General features: G+C 42.7%; 1 protein-coding gene across 2 annotated transcripts; it reads left to right on the top strand.

The window, feature by feature from the left end:
• Window positions 1-2,704: 2,704 nt before the first annotated feature.
• On the top strand, window positions 2,705-14,513 carry LOC101159006 (prosaposin receptor GPR37L1). 2 transcript variants are annotated; one of them, XM_020703090.2, is made up of 2 exons: window positions 2,705-3,446; window positions 13,064-14,513. In XM_020703090.2, exons 1-2 carry the CDS (start codon window positions 2,791-2,793, stop codon window positions 14,034-14,036), a joined length of 1,629 nt encoding a protein of 542 aa, XP_020558749.2. In that variant the 5' UTR covers window positions 2,705-2,790; the 3' UTR covers window positions 14,037-14,513. The 2 variants fall into 2 exon arrangements, with proteins under 2 accessions (XP_020558749.2, XP_004068637.4); XM_004068589.4 differs by having other exon boundaries at window positions 2,706-3,441; window positions 13,059-14,513.
• The last annotated feature ends 8,835 nt before the right edge of the window (window positions 14,514-23,348 follow it).

The raw sequence follows: 23,348 nt of genomic DNA, 5'->3' as shown, positions 1-23,348 counted from the left end.
CCAGTTCATACCAAGTCAGTCATTTTTAAATAGTATTCTTCATTTAAAAAAAATGCATTAGCAAGATGTTTAATTTATGTAAAATATTAAATGATTGTTGCTTGGCCGTATGATTTAGTGGAGAAGAACACAGGCAAGAGGTGAAGTGATAGACATGAGGTTGGTGATGCATCTGAAATCAAAGAGAGCAGAGATGACTTCAGGTAGGAATAATTAAACTATTGAAGTCACAAAAACGTAGATGCTCATTAGTTTAAACTTCTGCTACCACCTGTTCACTTACTTTGGGAAAACAAGTGTACACATACATGTCAATCAGTCCTAACAGAGAAGAATGAGGAGAGAAGTTTTGATTTGAATTTTTATTTTATTTGAAATGGTTTATTTCAAGCAATCAAATAGAAGTAGTACACAAAAGCAATATAATCATCAGTTATACATTCATACAGTAACTAATCAAACTTAGGATAATTAGACATAATTAATAAAAATTGCTTGAAAGGGAGTGGAAGGAAGCGAACTTATATAATCCCACCCCGTTATACTATAACCATTTTATTACATGATTTATCAATATCCGGTTCCTAGGTTTTATCAGACAGAATTAAGACTCATAAGGTATCAATAAAGCAAATGCCAAAGATGAATTACTTAAGTACTACGTCAAAAATAACTATTTTAGAAATCAACATGGCAAATGCAGCATCTGAAATATATGCAAATTATGTTACTTTTAAAAGTCATTCATATGCTTTAAAACATAATACTATATCAATAAAATAGACAACACTGTTTCAGGAATTTTCATAGCAAAATTTCATCAAGTATCAAAGTTAAAAACATGTGCAAAGTTATGCTACATTAGGAAAGATTTTTGAATCATTTTATCAATTTTAGGAGCTAGTGAAGTAATATCATCAAAAGTCAATCAATTTAACAATTTTCAATAAGTGATTAATCATTTGTTTTACTTTTTTAAATATTTTTTTGTATTTTTTTTTGTATTTTTTTTTTATAATAAGGTAATGCTGTAAGGGAAAATAAAAAGGGTCCATAATCTGTCGATTGTCCAAGGTTGGCATTTCTTCTTTTACTGATAACAGCTGATCTCCTGGGTTCAAAACAGTTAATAGTTTTCTTCGATGTTATGTCTGCAGACATTAGATTCAGGTCCATATCCTTCTTCAGCTGATATCAGCGACGGTGAAAGTTGAGGTCAAGTTGTCTGCAGGTCAGAACTCTCTGCTGTTATTCAGGTTACGTTAAAGTGATGAATCCAGGTGTCATATTTCTTGAAATAATTTGGCTCTTTGATTTATTACTCCACGTTGTTTCCGACAACCGTAATCAAGCACTTCTCAAAGTCCTTCATGGTGTGCACGACCATAACCTTGGCTCGGTCCGGTGGACCGAGTGGTTTGACGTAAATCCTGCAGCCTTTAACCCAAGTGTTCTCAATCTGCTTACGCTTCCTGAGAAGCCTGGCATGTTTTGAGATTTCAGCATTCCTTCTGGTCAGATGGTCGTTCAGATAAGCAGCCGAACCTTTCAGGTTCTTCCTTTGGTTCATCAAAGCTAGCTTGTGTTTGTGATTCACAAACCTGATGAGGATCGCTGGTTTATCCGTCTCCTTTCTCCTGGGGAGCAGGTGGCAGGTCTCGATGGTATTGAGATCCAGGGAAATCCCTTTAGATGTGAGAAATGAATGTATTTGCTGTTCCAGCGACGCTGCATCTATCTCCGTATTAGCACTGCTAGCTACGCTAGCGCTAGCATTAGCAGTGCTAGCTCCAGCTGTATTCAGCTTCGCTCGAGGCTTGATCGGTACTCCAGTGAGAATGACATTATTCATCCTTACTTGCTGTTCCACATCGTCCAGTCTTTTCTCCAGAATCTCGACCCGGTTTTCTCGCTGCTCGTTTTGAGCCCGAAATCTTCGGAACTCTTCCATCATATCCCAAAGGGGCGTTAGCTTAGCGGACACTTGATCCATAAAACTTTTCAGCGTTTCTTGAATAATGTCAAGAGATTTTTTGAGCTCTTCATATTCCTGGGGTTTCTTCGGGGGCATGGTCAGCTCCCTTTTTGGAGAAAATCAACTTCTTAAGTAATTTGAAGATAGTATCCGCAGAGAGCCGCGACCACGCGTCTTGCCTTAACCCGGAACCGGAAAAAAAAAAAACATTCAGATGATGATGATAATGATAGAGAGAAAGAGAGACGATCAGCTGATAATGAAGAGGGAGAAGAACAGAGAGGTAGAGAGGAGAAGGCTGGGGCAAGGCATTTCTTCAGAAGATCCTTCTGAATGGCCTTCACCACACAAATTTGGGGAATCATTGAGGCAAAACAATGTTGAAAAAAGCTCACAAAAATGTTCTGCTGGGTCTTATCCATGATCAGATAAGAAGTAATTAGATTAATACATTTAAACAATAAAGGTGTTGTGTGGGTGTTTAGATAGCTTTACGAGGGGTGGATGGGACGTTTTATTGTGTGCATTATTGTGTGCATTTATGCCTGTGTGTGTGTTTGTGTGTGTGTGTGGCCGCGTACCCCTATGAAATTAAGTGATTGTGCCCGTTTGTATGCACTGATTGGCTGGAGAAAAACATGCTTCGGCGCTCCGAAGTGCTTCTGATGTTTTATTTTGAAAGGTCTCACCGGAAGCTCGTATTAATGCTTGGAGAAAACCCTGAAGTCACTTTTTGGGGAGGGGACGTCCAGGGGGTGTCGCACAGGCTGCGTCCAGAGCTCGTCTCTGTCATTAGGGACTCCCGCAGCAGAAGCATGAGGCTGCGGTGGTGGCTTTGGCTCGTCCTCTTGCGGCCAGCGGAGCTCCGTGCCGCCCTCCCCGCCCAGGGGCAGGTGGAGGTGCACCGGGTGGAGGATGCTGGGAATGCGGGAACAGGCGGGGGTCCAAGGACTGAAAGAAGCTTTCCGTTCCGAACCCAAGGTTCGGGACTTGAGGAACTGAGGCGGATCACTCGGGGAGCCAAGGAGGGGAAGTTCAGGAAAAGTGATCCTTTCCATCATGTGGGTAGCGGCGAGGATCCACGCCGCCGCGAGGATCCGAGTGGATACTTCACCACCACCCGGTCCTACCGGCGCCCCGCCGCCCCGCTAAGAAACTCTTCTGTCGGCCGCGGCCCGAGGCTCCTGAACCCGCTGTATCCGATCACCGACGGCTCGTACTGGGCGTACGCGGTCATGCTGCTCGCGCTCGTAGTGTTCGTCGTGGGCATCGTGGGGAACCTCGCGCTCATGTGCACAGTGTGGCACAACTTCTACCTGAAGAGCGCGTGGAACTGCATCCTGGCGGGACTGGCCTTCTGGGACTTCCTCGTGCTTTTCTTCTGCCTCCCCGTGGTCATCTTCCACGAGCTGACGCTGAAAAGGTTGCTAGGAGACATTTCCTGTCGGCTCGTGCCGTACCTGGAGGTGAGGTGTTAGTAGTAGAAGATCCAAAATTCAGAAGAAATTTACTCAGCTGTAATGACTAAAGTAATCATCAAACTAATAAAAGAAAAGAAAAATACAGAAAATTAGTTTAAACATTTCCGATTTCTATTCTAAAAGTCGCTGAATCAGACAAAACCAATCACAATTGGAACTCGTGAAAATTGAAGCTTTTGCACAAACTGGAACATGAAAATAAATAAGATGTGTGTAAAAAAAAAACAACATGATCTAAGCTTGTGTCTTCCAACCAAAATCATTCAGCGTATATATCAACATTTTGCGGAGAAAACCTCGATGCAAACCTTTTCTTTCCTTTACTTCACTCCCACTCGTTATGCTTTCACGTGGAGACCCCTTTGAGATCCTGTCTGTGACGCAGAAATCCCTCTGTTGGGTCACAGAGGAGTCCAAATTCCAATAAGAGGCCTTTTTGATAAACATGTGGCAGGTAGTTGTGGAAAAGGTTCTGCTGGTTGAGGTGATGGCTGTTTGTGCCTTGACTCTTCGTTTCAGCTGCTGGCTCGCTTTTGAACAAACATTGACTCTGTTCCTGATCCAGCAGGCTTGTTAGGTCTCTTCTTCATGGATCCAAATAGCAAACCCCCTGTCCAGAACAGCAGCAAAGCTGGAGGTGCCAATCAAAGGAGAGAACACATTTTATTTCATTTTTTAAAATTATGACTTAGAAAAAAACTCTACCTGAATTTCAATACCTCTTCCATTGTAATAAAATGATCAAATTCGGTTAATTTAATGATCACAATGTTCTGCAAATATATCTCATATAAATAAGTTGCTTTTACCCAGGAAAATTCATAGTGCTTTTATTTTGGTAACTCAAAATATAGAAAGGGAATAATCAACATTGTCTAACTTTCACAACAAAATATTTTTCAGTATAAGAAAAAAAACTGAATGAATGTGCCCTGACCAATAAGGTTTTATAATTAGGGTATGAGTAAATAAAGTGCTGTTTTTTTTTAATATTGCTTAATGTAGCTTCTCCAGAACTTTTCAACAGGTCAGGAGCCTAAACGGTCCTTCAAAAATACAAGTTCTTCCCAGAAACAAGAAAGTGTGATGATGAGGCTGCATGACAGGGTGAAAGAAAGTTGCTTTAATGTGGCAAAGATGCTGTGTTGACATATCAGTCTGCACTGCAGAGCTGCAGCTCCGCTTTCTCACACGCAGAATAAACTAGTAACGGTCATCGCCACGACGTTGGCCTTCTATCGGAGCATTGTATACATCACTCTGATCCAACAAGTCGCAAAACTAGGATCTATTGCTGTTAAGTTCTGCAGAACTTTGGCCCGCATTGCCGACCGCATTTGCCAGATGCTATCCTCGTTCCTATCTGAGTCTGCTAAAAAGCACTGCAATTTTAGAGACCGGCAGCAAGTAAAAACTAAGTGGTAGATGTGTCATAACAACAAAAAAAGCTGCCTGTAAAATGGTAAAGGGCGTATACTTATATAGCGTTTTCTACCTTCTTACGAAGGCCCAAAGCGCTTTACAGTCACAGTCCCATTCATCCATGCACACACACATTCCCACACACATTCACACACTGATGGCGGCTCCAGTGCCGAACACTGGCGCCAACCTCCCACCAGAGGCAAGGTGGGCTTCAGTGTCTTGCCCAAGGACACTTCGACACATGGGCGTGCAAGGCGGGAATCGAACCTGCAATGTTACGATCATGGGTCGACCGCCCTACCGCTGCACCACGGCCGCCCCAGCGAAGGTCTTCCTGTTGTTTTGTGCAGAGTAGAGCTGCTCAAAGAGGCTCAGTAGGCTGTGCTGCCAACTAGCAGTCTGGGGTCTAAGTGGAAAACAAGAGCCAGCTGCTGAAGGACGCTCATGAATAATTAAATAAATATCGTGGTAAAAGCATTTTGAATCGATACAAGTATGCTAAATGATCCTATCGCAATATCTCGTCGAAACGATTCTTTCAAACACCTAATTTGCAGTAAAACACACACAGGAGCAGTGAATGCTGCAGGATGAGCAGGATGAGCCCTCTACTGTTGATGGGGAAGCATTTGTGGGGGGGGGGACAGGACGTCCCTCTGGGCGATGCAGAATTTCTGTTGCCTCTACAGCTATCAAGTCACTTAAATCCCATTTTGGTCATAAGCAAAAACATCTTAGAAGAAGCCGCCATCACAACATCATACTGATAATCTTCTCCTTGTCTCTCTTTTTTTGTAAATGGTTGAATCTCTTTCCTGCCAGTTCAGTAACTTTTTTCTTCTTAATTTCCTTTCGCAGCAGCCTTCAACGAGGGTCAGGCTCCTATCTGCCTCTGCCTTCTCTGTTAGCTTAACTAATCTCATGCTAATTAAGGCTCAGTGTTAGTTTTCTTATATTCAATTCAATTCAATTCAATTTTATTTGTATAGCCCAAAATCACAACAACAGTCGTCTCGATGGGCTTCGAAGTAAAACATGAAATCAAAAGGATCACGAATACAAAGAGTTCAATAGAAAAATACTAAAATGAACTAACAAACTGACTAAGCTATACTGGCATCCCTGCCCTTAGACCCCCCTTCGCGGTAAGGAAAAACTCCCAAAAAAACCGGATTCCGGAAAAAACGAAGAAACCTCAGGGGTGCCCACATGAAGGAGGGATCCTCCCCCAGGACGGACAGGCGATTTACCAGAAATCTTAGAGAAGAATTAACTTATCTAAATCTACAACTACATATATAAAAGTCCAGCAGACGAGCTTCATCCAGCCGTGGTTGTGGGGACAGTCAAAGGCGCTAGTCGAGCCACAGTCAGGAACCACAGCCAGGTGTAGGAGCAGGAGCAGAGACGAGGTACTCGGTCAGGTACAGAGCAGAGACGAGCCAGAGATGAGCCAGAGGCAGGATCCACAGCCAGGTGTCAGAGCAGGAGCAAAGGCGAGGTAAACGGTCAGGAACTGGAGCACGGATGAACCAACTGGAGTCTGGAAGCACTCCCACTCCCCAGGAGGGGAGAGGAAAAGAGGGACAATACATGAATCGCACTGCACCAAACAGAGGCATGGAGAACTAAATGATAAATTATGATCAAGAATAGAGGAGAGGAAGGGTAGAAGTAAAAAAGGAAAGAGGACAGAACCCCAGTGCACCATAGTTACCCCAGCTTCAACTTCTAGCAGCCTTTTAAAAGAAATAGTTATTATTAAGTTTAATTTAAACAAATTAACATTAAGTTAAATAATCTCTGAATACTAACTAGTCTGACAATAAGCCTGTCCAAAGAGGAATGTTTTCAGTCTAGCTTTGAATGTAGAAACTGAGTCGGCCTCTCTTACATGAGCTGGGAGTTTATTCCATAAGACAGGGGCTTGGTGACTAAACGCTCTACCTCCAACCGTACTTTTACTAATTCTAGGAACCACAAGCAGTCCTGCATTTTGCGAGCGAAGTGTTCTCATTGGATAGTAAGGGACTATGAGGTCCTTAATATAGGACGGGGCCATTCCATGTAAGGCCTTATAGGTTAACAGGAGGATCTTGAACTTGATTCTAGAATCAACTGGGAGCCAATGGAGCAAAACTAACACAGGAGTGATGTGATCTCTTCTGCTGGTTCCAGCTAACAATCTAGCTGCTGCGTTCTGAACAAGCTGGAGACTTCTTAAGGAACTCTTAGGACACGCTGCTAACAAGGAGTTACAGTAATCCAGCCTCGACGTAACAAATGCATGGATGAGTTTTTCAGCATCACTCTTAGAAAGTATATTTCTGATCTTAGCAATATTCCGCAGGTGAAAAAAGGCAGTTCTGCACGCCTGAGATATGTGAGCCTTAAATGATAAATCAGTAGTAAAACCCCAAGGTTTCTAACTGTGGAATTGGGGGTTATACTTATGCCATCCAGGGAGACTATCTGAGCAGACAGAGTATCTCTGAGGTTTTTAGGACCAAGTATAATGACCTCAGTTTTTTCTGGGTTCAAGAGGAGGTAATTAATTGTCATCCAGGTCTTGATGTCACTGATGCAGGCGTTCAGTTTCTCTATCTGGTCATTCTGGTCAGGCTTCATGGATAAATACAACTGCGTATCGTCGGCATAACAATGAAAATTAATGCTGTGTTTCCTGATTATGTTTCCTAGGGGTAGCATATAAAGCGTAAACAGGATCGGTCCCAAGACTGAGCCCTGTGGGACTCCATAGTTGACTCGAGTGCACTGAGAGGAATGGCCATTTACATTAACGAACTGATACCTATCGGACAGATAGGATTTAAACCACTGGAGAGCAGATCCTCTGATCCCTATGTCCTGCTCTAATCTATGGAGTAAAATACCGTGGTCGATAGTGTCAAAGGCTGCACTGAGGTCCAACAGGACCAGAATAGAAAGTAGTCCCTTTTCTGAGGCCAATAACAAGTCATTAGAGACTCTAACTAGTGCAGTTTCCGTACTATGGTGAGGTCTAAACCCCGACTGAAAGTCTTCAAAGTGGCTGTTGTCCTGTAGGTGGCAGTAAAGCTGCTTAACTACAACTCTTTCTAGGATTTTAGAAATAAAGGGCAGGTTTGATATCGGTCTATAGTTGGCCAAGATGCTAGGATCCAAACTGGGCTTTTTCAGAAGAGGTTTAACAACTGCATATTTAAAAGACTGTGGCACGTAACCCGTTTCCAGAGAGGCATTTATCATTGTTAATATGGGATCATTAATTAGGGGAAAAGTTTCTTTAAAAAGTCTAGTGGGAATTGGGTCTAACAGACACGTTGAGGATTTGGAGGACGTAATAATTGATGTTATTTCCGCTTGATCCACAGCAGTGAAGCAGTCTAATGTTACAGAGGTTTCTATGGATGCCTCCACTTCTACAGCTTCAGCCTGCTCTGGGCTGATAGTAGGAATAACTTGATTTAACTTATGTCTAATATTTGAGATTTTACTGTTGAAAAATGTAAGAAAATCATCAGAGCTGAGAGAAACAGGAACATGTGGTTCTACTGAGCTCTGACTGCGAGTTAATTTAGCTATAGTGCTAAAAAGAAATCTTGGATTATTTCCATTCTCTGATATTAAGGTTGAATAGTACTGGCTTCTAGCTCTACGCAGGGCTTTTTTATAATTTAAAAGGCTATGTTTCCAGGTATTCAGAGACTGCTCTGAACAGGAGCGGCGCCATTCCCTTTCCAACTTACGGGTTTCTTGTTTAAGAGAACGAGTTTCAGCGTTAAACCACGGTGCTACTCGGTTTTGTCTGACGAACTTAGGTTTCAAGGGGGCAACAACATCGAGTGTACTCCTGAGGGCTTGTAAGGCATCATTAACAAAGTGGTCATTTATATTAGGACTGATAATATGGGAGCTGGTCTCAGAGTATTTTCTCAGAATGTCACTAAGTACTGGCTGAACTGTGTGTTTAAACTCAGACACAGAACGGTCAGTTAAGGTTCTTCTAAGCTGTTTCTTATTCACTGGGACAGAAGGATGTTCCAGTGTAAACTGGAAGGTATTTAGAAAGTGATCAGAAATGATGGGGTTAAGAGGAAGGACACTCAGCTGGCTGATCTCTATACCATGGGTTAGAACAAGGTCCAGGGTGTGCTTATGACAGTGAGTGGGTTCATTCACACTTTGGGTGAAACCAACATCATCTAATAAAGCTGCAAAAGCCTTTCCTAGGCAGTCACTGGGGTCATCAACATGAATATTAAAATCCCCTAATATTATAGTTTGATCAGAATCTAAGACAATAGTCGATAGGAAGTCGGAAAACTCAGTTAAAAATTCTGAATATGGGCCGGGGGGGCGATAGATAATTATAAGTAAAACAGGTTTTGGAGTTTTCCTGTTTGGGTGACTTAAAGACAATATGATGTTTTCAAATGAATTATAAGCATTTTTAACTTTAGGGCTGAGAAGTAAGCTAGACTGTGATATTACTGCCAAACCACCTCCTTTCCCTGAAATCCTGGATTTCTGATAGTTAGCATAAGTGGGGGGGGTTGCTTCATTCAATCTAACATAGTCATCCTGATGGAGCCAAGTTTCTGTTAAGGCTAAAAGACTGAGGTTTTTATCAGTAATTAACTCATTGACTAAGAGGGACTTAGAGGAAATGGATCTAATGTTTAATAAACCGCATTTAATTACATCATAATTCTGCTTGTGAGAACTGCTGTCTGTCACTTTAAGGTTTCTATGACGCGCTCCTTTCATTTGTCTTTCAGCACATAAGCTAAAGCTAGGACCTGCTTGACTTTCCCTGCATGGGTTTTGCACCGGCACTAACCCTAAGGGAGGCTCAGAGGAGCGTTTTACACTGCTGCTCTGCGCCCGGGTCTCGTCTCTGGATTGTCAGGTTAACAGACTAAGGCTAGCAGAAATGTTTCTAGAAAGAAGAGCGGCACCGTCCCGGGTGGGATGGACGCCGTCTCTCCGCATGAGACCGGGCTTCCCCCAAAACGCGCTCCAGTTATCCACAAAACCAACGCCGTTTTCTGGGCACCATCTAGAAAGCCAGCGGTTAAATGATGAAAAGCGGCTGTACATTTCATCACTGACTAAGTTCGGCAGGGGACCAGAGAAAATTACAGTGTCGGACATCGTCTTAGCCAGTTTACACACCGAAGTTACGTTTAACTTAACCACCTTTGACTGTCTCCGTCGGGCATCATTACCGCCTGCGTGAATCACGACTCGACGGAACCTGGACTTATTCTGAGCTAACATCCTAAGGTTCCCCTCGATGTCACCAACTCTGGCCCCCGGATAACACCTGACTGTAGCTGCTGGGAGCTCCACGTTTCTAACTTCAGAAGAGCCTATAACCAGAGTTGAGTGTTCAGCGGGTGTGTCGCTGAGGGGGGAGAACCTATTACTAACGTGGAGTCTCGGGTGCTCTAAGTTTTTGCGTTTAGCACTATGTTTCCTCCCAACCGGTACAAACCCCTGACTGTCTCCCGGCTGTTGGGAGGGCCTGGGGTGCTAGCTAAGTTAGCCCTGGTAGCGCGGCCCGCGCTACGAGTAACGACCTGGCTAGCCGGCTTAGCTTCAACTGTGCGGAGCCGCGCTTCTAACTGCTCCAACCTGGCCTCCAAGTCTAACACAAGACTACACTTAACACAACTACCTCTATTTTCACTAAAGGAGGCAGGATCATCACTAAACATATGGCACATGGGGCAGGAGAGAGGAGGAGAGGCGGAAGGAGTGGTGGCCATGCCAGGTTTTAAGCTAAGGCTAGCGGTGTATAGGTAAAGAGAAGTGGTCTATTTAGCAAAATGAGAAAGTGAACAGCAAGCAGTTTAACAGTGGTGAATTCGCTAATAAAAGGTACTAGATGTGAATAATAACCCAGATAACCCTTAGAGTAAGCAATAGTAGTAAGGCTAATGCCAAACAAGAGGACAGCAGTCACACACGACTAGCACTGGGAATAGCTCACCCGGAAATGACGTCACAGGAAACCGTCCGCTCCCATATTGGGTCTGAACTGTACAAAGTCATTGAACATTTTAGAAAGCAGGTCTGCCCACGACCCCCACCTGACCTTCAAAGTGTGTGAGGCACAAAAACATCACCAGACTGCAGGAAGGACCCCCCCCCCCACCAAAAAAAAAGTTTTACTTATATTGCCCACTCTCTGCTCATTTGTTAAACATTTAACAATAAAATTCCGACATGGATGTTAAACTTCCTCAGAACCATGGATGTTCCCTAACAAGGAGTTGCCTTCACTTCATAGTGAAATGCATGTTGGGAAATGTTTGCATTAATAACTTTTCAGATGTAAAACGTTGCACCAAGTTCCTCAGACACAAATATCACCAGAGAGTTGCTTGGCGAGTGATAACAAAGCGTAGCATTGGGTTGGCTTTTACTCACAGAAAAACAGTGCAGCAGCATTTAAAGTTGGTTTCTCATTCTATGTTCGACACAAGAAACCTCCTCTGGATGCTCTTCAGTGGAGCGTCATGCTTTGATCAAAGCCTGTTGTCACAACACAATGGTGATGGTTAGAGCTGCACGATATGAGGAAAACCCGGGATGTGCGATATTAGTGATCAATATTGTGATAAATGAACAAATAGCAAAAACATCTCCATTTCACTGCAAAAGTTTAATTTTAATAAGAGTCAAAATACCTTCAATTATTCTCCAAAGACCCTCGTCTTATTAGGAGGGCAACATCTAACATAAGAGCTCCATCTGATTGGATAAGGGGATTTTTTTCAATTCATTAAATAGTTCAAGTTGCCATAAGATTGTTCTAGCACATTTACGGTTTACCATTTATTGCAATTTTCACCATCTTTTGCAATATGGATATTGCACAGCTTGTGTGCCGGCTGGGTCATTTTTTCACACAGACGAGAGGCATTCGAGTTCCTTGTACTGCTGTTTAATGTGGTGTTCCTTACTTTAAACTTTACACCGCATCAACATCCGTAGAACTAGCAGACAAAAGTAATAATTAACTATAACATATGAATTTCACATCTTCATAGAAATAATGCACAAAATAATACACATACATACCACTTTGGCCTGCTAATGAACCAACCGGTGAACTAAAACACAAAAAATCTTCTTAATTGTTCTCTTATTGCCGTCTGTCGTGCTGACTTCACATGTGCTGCCCTTATAGGAAACAGGAAGTGCCTCTCACAACCTGTAGCTGAACTCAGGTAATCTAAACATTAAAAAACTCTTCAAAATTAAATCTTACTGCTCCTAAAGCTTCATAAGTGTGATATAAAATGTAGAAAATACAAATATTTAAAACTACAAATTAAAGAAAAATAATTAAAAACGTTTTAGGTAGCACTGCGGCAGAGCGCCCTCTGCTGTCTAAATAAATAACTACTAACACATCAACTGCTATAGCTTGAAATCCCGATAACGATAAATTTGCGATTACTTGTGCAGGCTTAGTGATGGTGGACAGCTTTGTGTGTTTGTACCTAATGCGTCAGACCCGGTAAGTTAAACGCTTTTGCACCTTGACGATCTGAACACTTTGGTCTGCTGAAGCAGCAATGCCACCTCATGCACAAACATGGGCGGAGGACATTTGTTGAGAGGTTGCCATGGAAACTCATTGAGGCGGCAGACAGATCTGATACGGTGTGTCTTTTGGAAGTGTGGGAATCTGCTGCAGCAAACTGGCGGCCTGTTCAGGTTAAACCCCGCCTTCGTCCAACAATAGCTAGGTTGGCTCGGTGACCCCGAAACAGATTAAGCAGATTCAGAAGATGGATGGGTGGAGTAATCTGGTCACTGTGGAAACGGACATGAGAAGATCAAAGTGCTGGTTCTGCCTGGTAAATAATGGGGGTATCAGCCCCTGCCCCTCTTTAGAGACATGGTAAGATAGGCTGCAAAAACACGCTGTGATGTTGGTGATAGAGCTCCCCAGTTTTATGTGGGCACCACATCATTGTTCTGAACACTGAAGTTGGCTCTTTTTGCCTGCAGGCTTTGACACCTTGTCTTTCTTATGTTTGTGTGTTTACAACGCTCACACCTTCAGTGAAAGGAAAGAGCTGGAAGTGTCGTGAAGGGGTTGTGTTGGGTCAGTTGCATGAATTTTAAATGCTTCTTCTCTCTGCTGTTTCTGACAGGTAAGCTCTTTGGGCGTGGCCACGTTCAGTCTCTGTGCTCTGAGCATTGACCACTTCCATGCAGCCACTGGCCCCACCCCCATTCAGACTCCAAAGATAGAGCCATGTCAGTCCATACTGTCCAAATTGGGTGTTATCTGGCTGGGCTCCATGGTGCTGGCGGCTCCGGAGCTGCTGCTGTGGCAGCTGCTGCAGGAAGCCGGGAACCTGCCGGCTCCGCCCTCCAGCGTGCTGCAGAGCCAGCCTACTGGCTCCCTGATGGCTGCTCTCGGAGCTCCACCCGACACGCTGAAGATGGATGTCTGTGTCCGTGAACCATCTCAGGAGCTCCCGGAGAGCGTCTACGCCCTGGTGCTGACCTACCATGAGGCCCGCATTTGGTGGATCTTTGGCTGCTACATCTGTATGCCGCTGCTCTTCACTCTGGCCTGTGACTTGGTGACTCGGCACGTGTTAGCCCAGCGTCTTCCTCAAAATCCCATCTGCGAGAAAGTAAGCAGCAGGTGTTCCTCTTTGCCGTCATCCACAACAAGCAAAAAGCAGCACATGAGGGAGCAGAAGCTCCGCTCCACTGTGATGGCACTCAGCATCCTGTACGTCACATGCAACCTTCCCCAGAGCATTTGCAGCATCACCCTGACGTACATGTCTGCCCCTCTGATGGCTGCCCTTCCACCTCTAGTTCTGCCCGCCTTGGCTCTGCTGGAGCAGTTCCTGCTGTTCGCACGCTGCGCAGCCACTCCGGTGCTGCTGCTCTGTCTGTGCCGCTCGCTCGGCCAGGCTTTCATGGATTGCTGCTGCTGCTGCTGTGAAGAGTGCCTCCCTGACAGCACCTCCTCCTCAGCATCCTCTGCCTCCACAGCTGCCACCTCCGCCCTCTCCTCGCCTTTGTCTCTGTTACCGTCCAGCAAAGAGGAGATGAAGATCCTGCTGTCCACAGAGCCGGCAGGTGGCGCAGCTTTAGGAACGCCATGCTGAGCTCCACAAGCGCACCAGACCATCCTCTCAGTTCATCCCAATCTGCTGCTCACTGGATCGTCTTTTTTTTGATTATCTACTATTTGAACACTGAGATATTGAACCCTGAAAGAATGATGACAGCTTTGACACTGATTGTAATTAGAAGTCATCCAATCACACAACGTTTGGGTTTAATCTTCCTAAAAAACCTTTTTTAGAATCCACATTACAACAAAGACAAATTAAACTGCTGTGGTCCGCTGTGTGATGTACAACTCAACGGAAAAAAACATCTGTAGAATTTCTCTTATTTTCTCTTTTACATCTAATATTTTCCTAGTGAAGTGAAACATGGAAACCAAAACGTCGCAGGTTTCTTTTATGAAGCTCCTTTTATCAGTTAACCCTTGTGCTATCTTAGATGACCCCACCCTTAAGGCCTGTTCACACCGGGACGAATTTCGCCGGCGATTTTCGCCGACGTTTAACGCCTCGTGACTAAACAAAGGGCACCAACGAGAGTGTGCACACCGACGCGAAAAAACGCCAGGCGTTAAAGCGTCAAAAAAAAAAAACGCCTCGGGTTCGTTTTTTTTTTTCGACGCGTCGCGTCGAAATCTACTTGACCAATGAGAATGGCGCTTTTGCTCACGTGTCTGGAGCTTCTGAAGTTACAGCAAAACACAACTTGGGGGCGCTCAAACACAAAACTGCCTTGCTGAGCACACATACCAGCGAAGAAGATAGACGCCGAGTAGCGTCTACACTGCCGCGAAGCAATAATGACGGACATTCTAAAATATCCCCGAACCAAGCACCAGTTGGAGCTACTGGTGTTTGAAATATTCATGTTTTCTTTGTTTGATTCTGACAAGCGCGTAAATACTTGCTCTCTTCTTCTGAGTGAAAAGCGACTTTAAGAAGCGTAAAGTTGCGCAGCGCCACCTTGTGTACAGGAGTATTTCTGTTTTACATTAAGCGCCATCTAATGTCAGGGAATGAAATTGCATGTTCGCTCGGCTCATCGTCAGCGAAAATCGCCTGGGTGTGAACACAAAAAACGTGGCGAAAAACGCTGGCGAATAACGCCTGGCGAATATTCATCCCGGTGTGTACGGGCCTTTACATTTACGTGTTATTCCTTCCATGACAAAGGTGGATAAAGGTGGAAAGATTTCATGTAATCCATGGACACCAGTGAAGATCACAAATCATTGAAGAAAATAGTGTAACTATCCAGAGGGGAAGCAAAAGCCAACTGCTCATAAAGACGCTTCAAGGGAGAGCTGTCCGTCTCCCATAAACCGCATGACCCCGGACAGTCTCAGGCAGGAATTAACAATTAGCCAGGCAATAATTCCTTTTGAGCAAGAGCCCGTTCACTCCAACTCGCACAAACAGCCAAACAGCATAGAGGGTCACTTCAGTGCACAACCCTCTGACTCAAGGTTTCACCCTAAAGCTCCCTACTTCCCATGAGCCTTTGAGGTTGAAGGCAGGGCCAACCCCCAGGTCGCTACAATAGGTTCAGAACACTGTCTAGTGGGTCTAGACCAGTGTTTTTCAACCAGTGTGCCGCGGCACACTAATGTGCCGTGGGAAATGGTCAAGTGCGCCGTGGAGAAATTGCCCTCATTCACTGAACTTAAAACCTTTTCCATCTCCAGGAAATCAGCTCTTTGTTCATCCAAACAGGCCCTGATAAAACACTGAGTAGTTAGGAATATAAAAAATCTTAAAATTACTTTTTCTTTGTGTTTATTTAATTCTATTAAAGACATTTTGATAAGAATCACGGTACCGCGATTTAGCTGCAGCTATAACTGTGTAAGGAAAAGTCCCGCCCCTTTAACTGTCTCCGCCAATCATTCTAGGAGGCTTAATCACATGTCATCATTCTGACCAATCTGAAGTTGTTAAAGTCTTCACTTCACTTTTGTTAGTCGCTCAGTTCTAACAAAAATACCATCTCTTAGAAAAAAACAGCCGCAACTTCCTGCTTTTTCTGCCACAATTATCACAAAAATCCACGTGAGATTGCGCGGGGGGGGGCTGTCAATCAATACAGACCATGAATTTCTGCTTCTTTTTGTTTTTTTGGATGCAGGTGTGCCGTGGGATTTTTGTCAAGGTTAAAGTGTGCCGTGGCTCAAAAAAGGTTGAAAAACACTGGTCTAGATGACCCAACTCCCAATGGTAAAGTGCCTAGGATAGCACAGGGGTTACACACATTGTGAGACTTTTCCAAACCTCAGCTGCTCTTTGAGTTCCTCTTTCCAGCTCTCCTCTCTGCACTGCAGGTCTGAGTCCAGAGCTGCATCCCCTTTTTCCTCCACTTCTGTTTGCTTAAATCACGTAGCAGAGGAACAAGCGTCCACCTTTGGTCTTATTTTGGTGAACCCACACATCCAGCTGTGGTGACATTTGTTTAGAAGCCAGCCGGTCAACCATGACAGAGTCATCAATCAGCTGAGCAATATAGACAAAATAGTGCCAAGTAGGAATTTTAAATGTGTAATGTCGCTGTGTAGAAAAGGCAGTGACTAGGCTAGACACTGTTTTAATCAAAACAAGCGTAGAATTTGTTATTGACAGACTTATTTTTTTGCATTTTGTAGTTATTTCTAATGTTCTAATGCTAATTTGGAAGAATTCCAAATATTGTTTTAAAAGGGAATCACATGATCTGAGGATTGTGAAAGTGTAATGACAGGATTATTTGCAAGTTCAACTTTCTGTTGGTTATTGATCTTTTGTATATGCTACTGGTAAAATAAAACATGGTGTTTTTTTAGAAAAGAAATGTTTCGTCTCAGGAATTCCTCGTGTTTTTTTCCACCGTGAGAGGGTGATAAGACCACATATGGATGTTGTAAAGATAAACTTTTTTACATTGATCTAACTTAATTGTTTGCTTCAGTTAAGATAAATAATTCTTTTGAGTTCAGTCAACCTAAAAATAACACGTAGTTATCAGATAGTTATTTTACTTCAAGTCAAATTAATTTAATTAATTAGGTATAACTTTGGTGCTGCTGTTAGATCGACAATCAAAGGAATTGTGGGATACCATTCCCTTTGCCTGTCTGGGCAGATTTGTTTACTTCTTTCTGCACCATGAGTGAGAGGGAAGAAGAGGGTGTGAATTTATTTAGCACCACTAGAGCCATATGATATAGCAAAAACTGAAGACTCAGAGTCATGATAACTGTAAATGAGTTACATATTGCAAATCCACACTGTCATTCATTTTAATGATGAAAAATAAGAATATCTGCGACCTCAAACTTAAACATATGAGAGTTCAAGAAGTACAATAAATTAAGATGGAAAACCAATTCATTGAATTGGAATAAGATGACATTTAGTTAGATTAAAATGTAAATTTGAGTTGTAAAAACAATTATGGAGTTGGATAGACATAAGAAATTAGGTTGAATACACACACATATATATATATATATATATATATATATATATATATATATATATATATATATATATATATATATATATATATATTAATTCATTCATTCATCTTCTTCTGTTTTGTCCCTTTTGGGGTCACGGGGCTGCCACTGGTGGGCGAAGGCAGGGGACATCCTGGACAGGTTGCCAGTCTGTCGCAGGGCCACATATGGGAAGAACGTGCAAACTCCACACGGAAAGATATACTATATATTGACATTCTGTTTCAAGTCCCCCAGCTGAATCCCATTGAACATCAGTGGAAGGCGCTGAAACATGCCATTTGGAGAAGACACCCATCAAACCTGAGACAACTGGAGCAGTTTGCTCATGAGGAGTGGGCCAGAATACCTGTGGACAGGTACAGAAGGCTCACTGACAAATACAGAAACCGTTTAATTGCAGTGATTGCCTCAAAAGGTTGTGTAACAAAATATTAAGTTATGGGTACCATCATTTTTGTCCAGCCCTATTTCATCAGTTTTTTAAAGTAATTCTTTTAACAAAAAACTCAAAAGTAGTGGCTGATTTTGATTATTTAATTTTCAATAAATTTTAAGTTATTGTTACTTTCAAACATTTGAAGTCATTTCAGTGAGCATTGTGGACTTTCTTTCTTTAACTGAGGGGTACCAACAATTTTCTCCACCACTGTAGATCAAACTGAGTTTGATCTACAGTGGTGGACAGTATTATTACAGTATTATTATTATTATTAATTAATATCTGAGCACTTCGGTTTCCCCACAGTAATTGTTGGTAATTAACTAGTGACTAATGAATTCCCCTCCCCGAATCGCCAAATTTTCGTGGTGGAGGGGTTTGCATGCTCGAATGACCCCAGGAGTGGTGTTGCTAGAAGCATTTGCCCTGTTGGGCTGTTTCATGGTAAACTGCTCCTGGGGGACGGGCCGGACTAAGGGCGATTCAAACAAAAAAACATTTCATTACAGGATACAATTATTCCTCCCAACAAGATTGACCTGGGCCTCAGCCTGGAACCAGAACTGGAGGAGGGACTAGTTTGTAATGGCTGTTACTTCCACCGTGTTTTCTTTTGGGGTCAGTCCAAATGAGCTCCATGGCTCCACCTCTGATTCTGTTTGTAACTTTGATGGACAGAACTGCTTTGGGAAGCAACACAGAGATTTGACTTCACCAGCCTTAGAATGGCATCTAGACAGTTATGAGCTGAGTGGTGTTCAGAGAGTGGGTCCTTTTCCCAGCAGAAACAAACTCAGACTTGGAGCTATGCAGCTTTCTGAAACGGTTCAATTTTCACCATTTCAGTCTGGACTCAGGGGAGGAAGTGGAGGGGGGCGGAGACAGTCCAGTTAGCTGAAACTTGGCTAGCCTAGGTTCCTGTCATGTTTGGTCAAAAAACATAAAGACACTGATAATGGTATGCCTGTTTTAGCAGGTTAGGGTTCGATTCCCTAGGATGCCCCGCAAAATATTTGGACTTTTACAAATGAAAAATGAGCATTGTAACAATAAAGCTGGATCAATGCTTATGTCCGCCTGAGGATCAGAGAAGAGTATGAGTGGAAGACGGCTTTCAACATTTGAAATGCTTGGTTCTGCAGTTCTGTCTAGCTGACGCCCCCACGGTCTGTTAAGTCATGGTGAACAACGTTCTTCATGGCTTTTTGTACACCTTTGTTTTTGAATACCTTGATCTTGATTTTCTCCAGAAATCAGTCCGACCACGTTCATCATGTCTGATTTGTTTTGCAACTCTTAAAGCAGAAAAATGTGAGCTCCACTCTCCTTTAACCCTTGTGCTATCTTAGATGACCCCACCCTTACATTGACGTGTTCTCCCACCATGACAAAGGTGGATAAAGATGGAAAGATTTCATGTAATCCATGGACACCAGTGAAGATCACAAATCATTGAAGAAAAAAGGTTCAGAGCACTGTCTAGTGGGTCTAGATGACCCAACTCCCAATGTCATAGGGCCAGTGGCGGTTCTACACTAACTTACTCCCTGGGCGAGTAACCCCACAAGCGCCCCGCCCCCTCCCGCACACATACAAAATTTGACAACATCCTGTTGTGTTCCCTATCTTCTATTTAGCTATTTTACACAAAAAATGCATGACTTTTCTAGACTCGTATTACAGGGGGGTCAAACTCAGTCACACAGGGGCCTAAGTTAAAACCATGCTTAAGGTTTTGGGCCGAAGAAGATAAACATTTACTGATCACACTAAAGCTAAACTTTTAAACCTTTTAAACAGAACTTTTTTAACATAAATATGAATAAAAACAGGAACACAAGTTAACTTAAACCCTAAATAACTTGTAATATTTTACCTAAAATTGTGCAACACCAACAGTAGAAATCCTCCAAAAAAACTCAATCCATAAAAAATGGTCTGCGCCCACCACCCCTGTTACGGTTTCTGATTCTTTGCCCTTGTGATTTATTTCCTTTTTGTTCTGGCATGTTTTGAGTTTAACTTCCTGTTTTATTTTGTAGGGTTTCCTGTTTCGTTTTTGTTGTGAGTTTTACTTTGGTTCCCCATCCTTCGTGATTGTGTTCACCTGTGTCTCGGTTGTCTGTATGTATTTAAGTCTTGTCATTCCCTTCCTCCTGGTCTGGTTTAGTGTTTCGAGTTTCTAGCCTGCCGTCTGCAGTGGTTTTGGTTTTGTGTCCTTAGTTTTGTTTATTAAAGCCCCCGTTCCCCTGCAACCTCCTGCCTCCTCTCGCTCTCTGCGCCTGGGTGCTTCCTCCCTTCTCCCCCCGTAACAACCCCTCCCCCTCCCCTTCCCTCTGACACACGCGGCTCCGTCTCTATGACGGGAGGCGCAGCTGCGGCCCAGAGTTGATTGTCAGATAGGAAAAGACTCCCAATCACCTGTTAGTGTGATTCAGCCAGCCACCGGCGAGTTGCGCCCCCCTCTCGAGCTTTTTGACTTATGTTCCAAAGACTACCGCAAAGAGGCATCTTGCAGCAGAGGGCGGTGGTCACGTGCGCGTCGGGTCTGCTGTGTCGGAGCAAGTAATTGTGGGAAATAATCCCCATTGCCTGCTTTTGTCGAAATTGGGTTGAGCACGGGTGTTTGTTCTGCCTAATTCCTTTTTATGTGCCTGTTTTACGTTGTTTCACTCTGAGTTATTTCATCTTTTTTTTTTTTTTTTTTTTTTTTTTTTTTTTTTTTTGCACCATAAGTGTGAAGAGGAAACAGGATGAAGACATTCTTAAGAGTCTGATGTGTCATATCAAAAGAGTTAAGTGTCGGCAGCTGAAGCAATTTCAAATTAAAAGCGCGAAGCTTCCTCTTTGAATATAGTAGCTTCTTTGAATATAGTAGCACATTATGTGTAACGCATCGGGCACGGCAAATGCCGCCCCCTATGAAGTGCCGCCCTGGGCGATCGCCCACATCAAAAACCGCCACTGCATAGGGCCTAGGATAGCACAAGGGTTACTCAGCTTTTTTGGATACATTTTGGTCTCTGAATCATTCAGTTCTCTCAAAAACAAGTTTTCTTCTGCACCAATTCGGACCCAAACTGACCCTGAAAAGCCATTTGATGTAGAAGTGGATGCATCAGACTCTGCTGTGGGTTCTGTGCTCTCATCATTTTCTGACTCTGATAACAGTCATGTGCTTTCTTCTCCAGCAAACTGACCTCATCTATAAAAACTACAACATAAGGGACAAAGAGCTACTAGCCATTAAACTGGTGCTTGAAGGAAGGAGGATTTAGGCGCGGAACATCCATTCACAATTTAGACTGATCATAAGAACCTCTCTTACCTGTAAGACGGGAAACGCCAAAACCCCCGGCAAGCCAGAGGGTCTTTGTTCCTCTACCACTTCCCTTTTCCTGTTCCTTCAGAACTGGAACCAAGAACCAGAAATCTGATGCTGTCTCTGGACAATATTCCTTGGACCATGACTTCCTTTGTACCAGAAGCCATCCAGCCTCTCTCCTGTGTCATTACTGCGACACTTCGGCCACAGAATCAGTGGTGAGAGAAGTTCAAAGTCCAAAACCACTGAACCCAAAGACCAACGCTGTCTTCCAGAAGCTACACGCTCCCAGATGTTGAAGTTATTTTTCATGTCATCCTGGATTTTTTTAAAGATGATTTATTTGTTGATATACAGGATGTTGACCAATTTTTCATGATCGTTATAAAAAATAAAGCAATTAATTAACTTTTAACTTGTTAAAAAGCTACTTTAATAAAGTTTTAATAAAAACCACAGTAGATATCTGCTCAGCTCTGATTGTGGAATTAAAGACATCTAAACAGACGGGATGTGGGCCATGTACTTGTTTCATCTTAAAAGAGGAAGTTCATCGCTTTCCACAGCTCCTTAAGCTCCGATCAAACCTGCGCATGCGCAAATATGATGTCACTTCCTCTGTGTGGCCAACATTGCAACAGCGCTTGAGGGGGAAAAAAATCTGCGCCGCTATGATAATAATAATAATAATAATAATACATTTTATTTAAAAGTGCCTTTCAAAACACTCAAGGATACTGTCCCAGTTCAAAAGTAAAACCAGAACATGTTAAAAACAATAAATAAATTGAAAGCATTAATAAATCAGATAACAGAAGATGAAGAATTCTGATCTGTAAATTTAAACAGGTTTTGAGTCTGGATTTAAAAATTGAAAAGGAGTCAACGTTATGGCACTGTGACGGTAGAGTCTCCAGAGGTTTATTGCTGTGATGTTTTGTTAGTCTGTGACAAAGTGAGCAAATTCATGTACAAATTTGTTTTAGACCTAAAAATGATATTCGTTATTACATCTTTTGAACAATCCGATCACTCTGATGCGTTTCACAAAAGCCCATTCAGGACGTCACACATCAGTAATAAACTTGTTGTTCAACAACGGTGCCATCTCTGAAAAAATGGACAAAAGAGCAAAGAAAACGGATTGGATTCGATTTGTTATTGCTGAAAAGCACACATTTTATTTTTCTTTCCAGTCTTTGCTTTTTTTCTTCAGCATGTTTATTTTGGTATCATTTTGACAAGACATATTTTGATGGAGAGCAAAATGTTACACGATATTTAAGGTATTTGTTCTGCATTCATATTTTGTTTTCATTCATATTAAGATTTTCAAAAAGTTTAGTTTTATACTTTATGTTCAGAGTGTTCAATAAATGCTTATCCTGTTCAGCAGAACCTATAGCATCTTGTGGATTTTGGCCCCCTGTCTGATTGAGTTTGACACCTCTCTCTGTAAAATGAGTAGGCTCTATAAAACTCTTGCATTTGTTAGTTGTTGTGTGAAATGGCCAAAATAAAAATAGGGAACACAAAACGATGTGGTCCATTGGGGTGGGGGTGGGGGTGGGGGCGAGTCCTGGAGAGTAAGTCAGTGTGGAACAGCCACTAGTGGAGGTTATTTTAGTCCAGTGAACTCGTTATGTTTTTTACATGTTCTTGTTGAATTTTCATCATCTTGGAGGACATATGTAAAGAAGATTAAGATTCAAACTGTGTTTCTGAGTATTTCTTTATTCACACTGTGGTGAGTCAGAAGCAAACAAAAAATGCCCTTTGAAAAAGCTTGTAACGTACAAACTACAATCAGCAGGTCACAAGCTTCCTGCTCCGCTCCATTCTGATGCCTCCACTGTCAGACAAATAGATCTATGTACGTCTTTGATTTCCTGGTCTGAGCTGGAATCTGGATCAGAACTGAACGGCTCGAATGCTCCGGTATTGCTCAACATTTTCTGTTGCACTGCTAAGTCTATGAATTGATGTGGTTTATATATATGACAATAAACAAACCATAAACAACATTAACATCAGTGGTTGAGCATAAAATTGCATAATTTCAACAAAAAGATTGCTTCATGTTGACAGTCCTT

Source organism: Oryzias latipes, chromosome 5, assembly GCF_002234675.1.
Source record: "Oryzias latipes chromosome 5, ASM223467v1".
Taxonomy (NCBI): Eukaryota; Metazoa; Chordata; class Actinopteri; order Beloniformes; family Adrianichthyidae; genus Oryzias; species Oryzias latipes.
Note: the sequence above shows the minus strand (reverse complement) of the source record. Positions and strands in the feature narration are given on the sequence as shown.

What these genes read in the sequence shown, in the direction of transcription:
- LOC101159006 (XM_020703090.2), top strand. Translation starts at nt 2,791, where the DNA reads ATGAGGCTGCGGTGGTGGCTTTGGCTCGTCCTCTTGCGGCCAGCGGAG. An exon ending in GTGCCGTACCTGGAGGTGAG is followed by an intron (nt 3,447 to 13,063) that starts GTGTTAGTAGTA and finishes CTGACAGGTAAG; the next exon opens with CTCTTTGGGCGTGGCCACGT.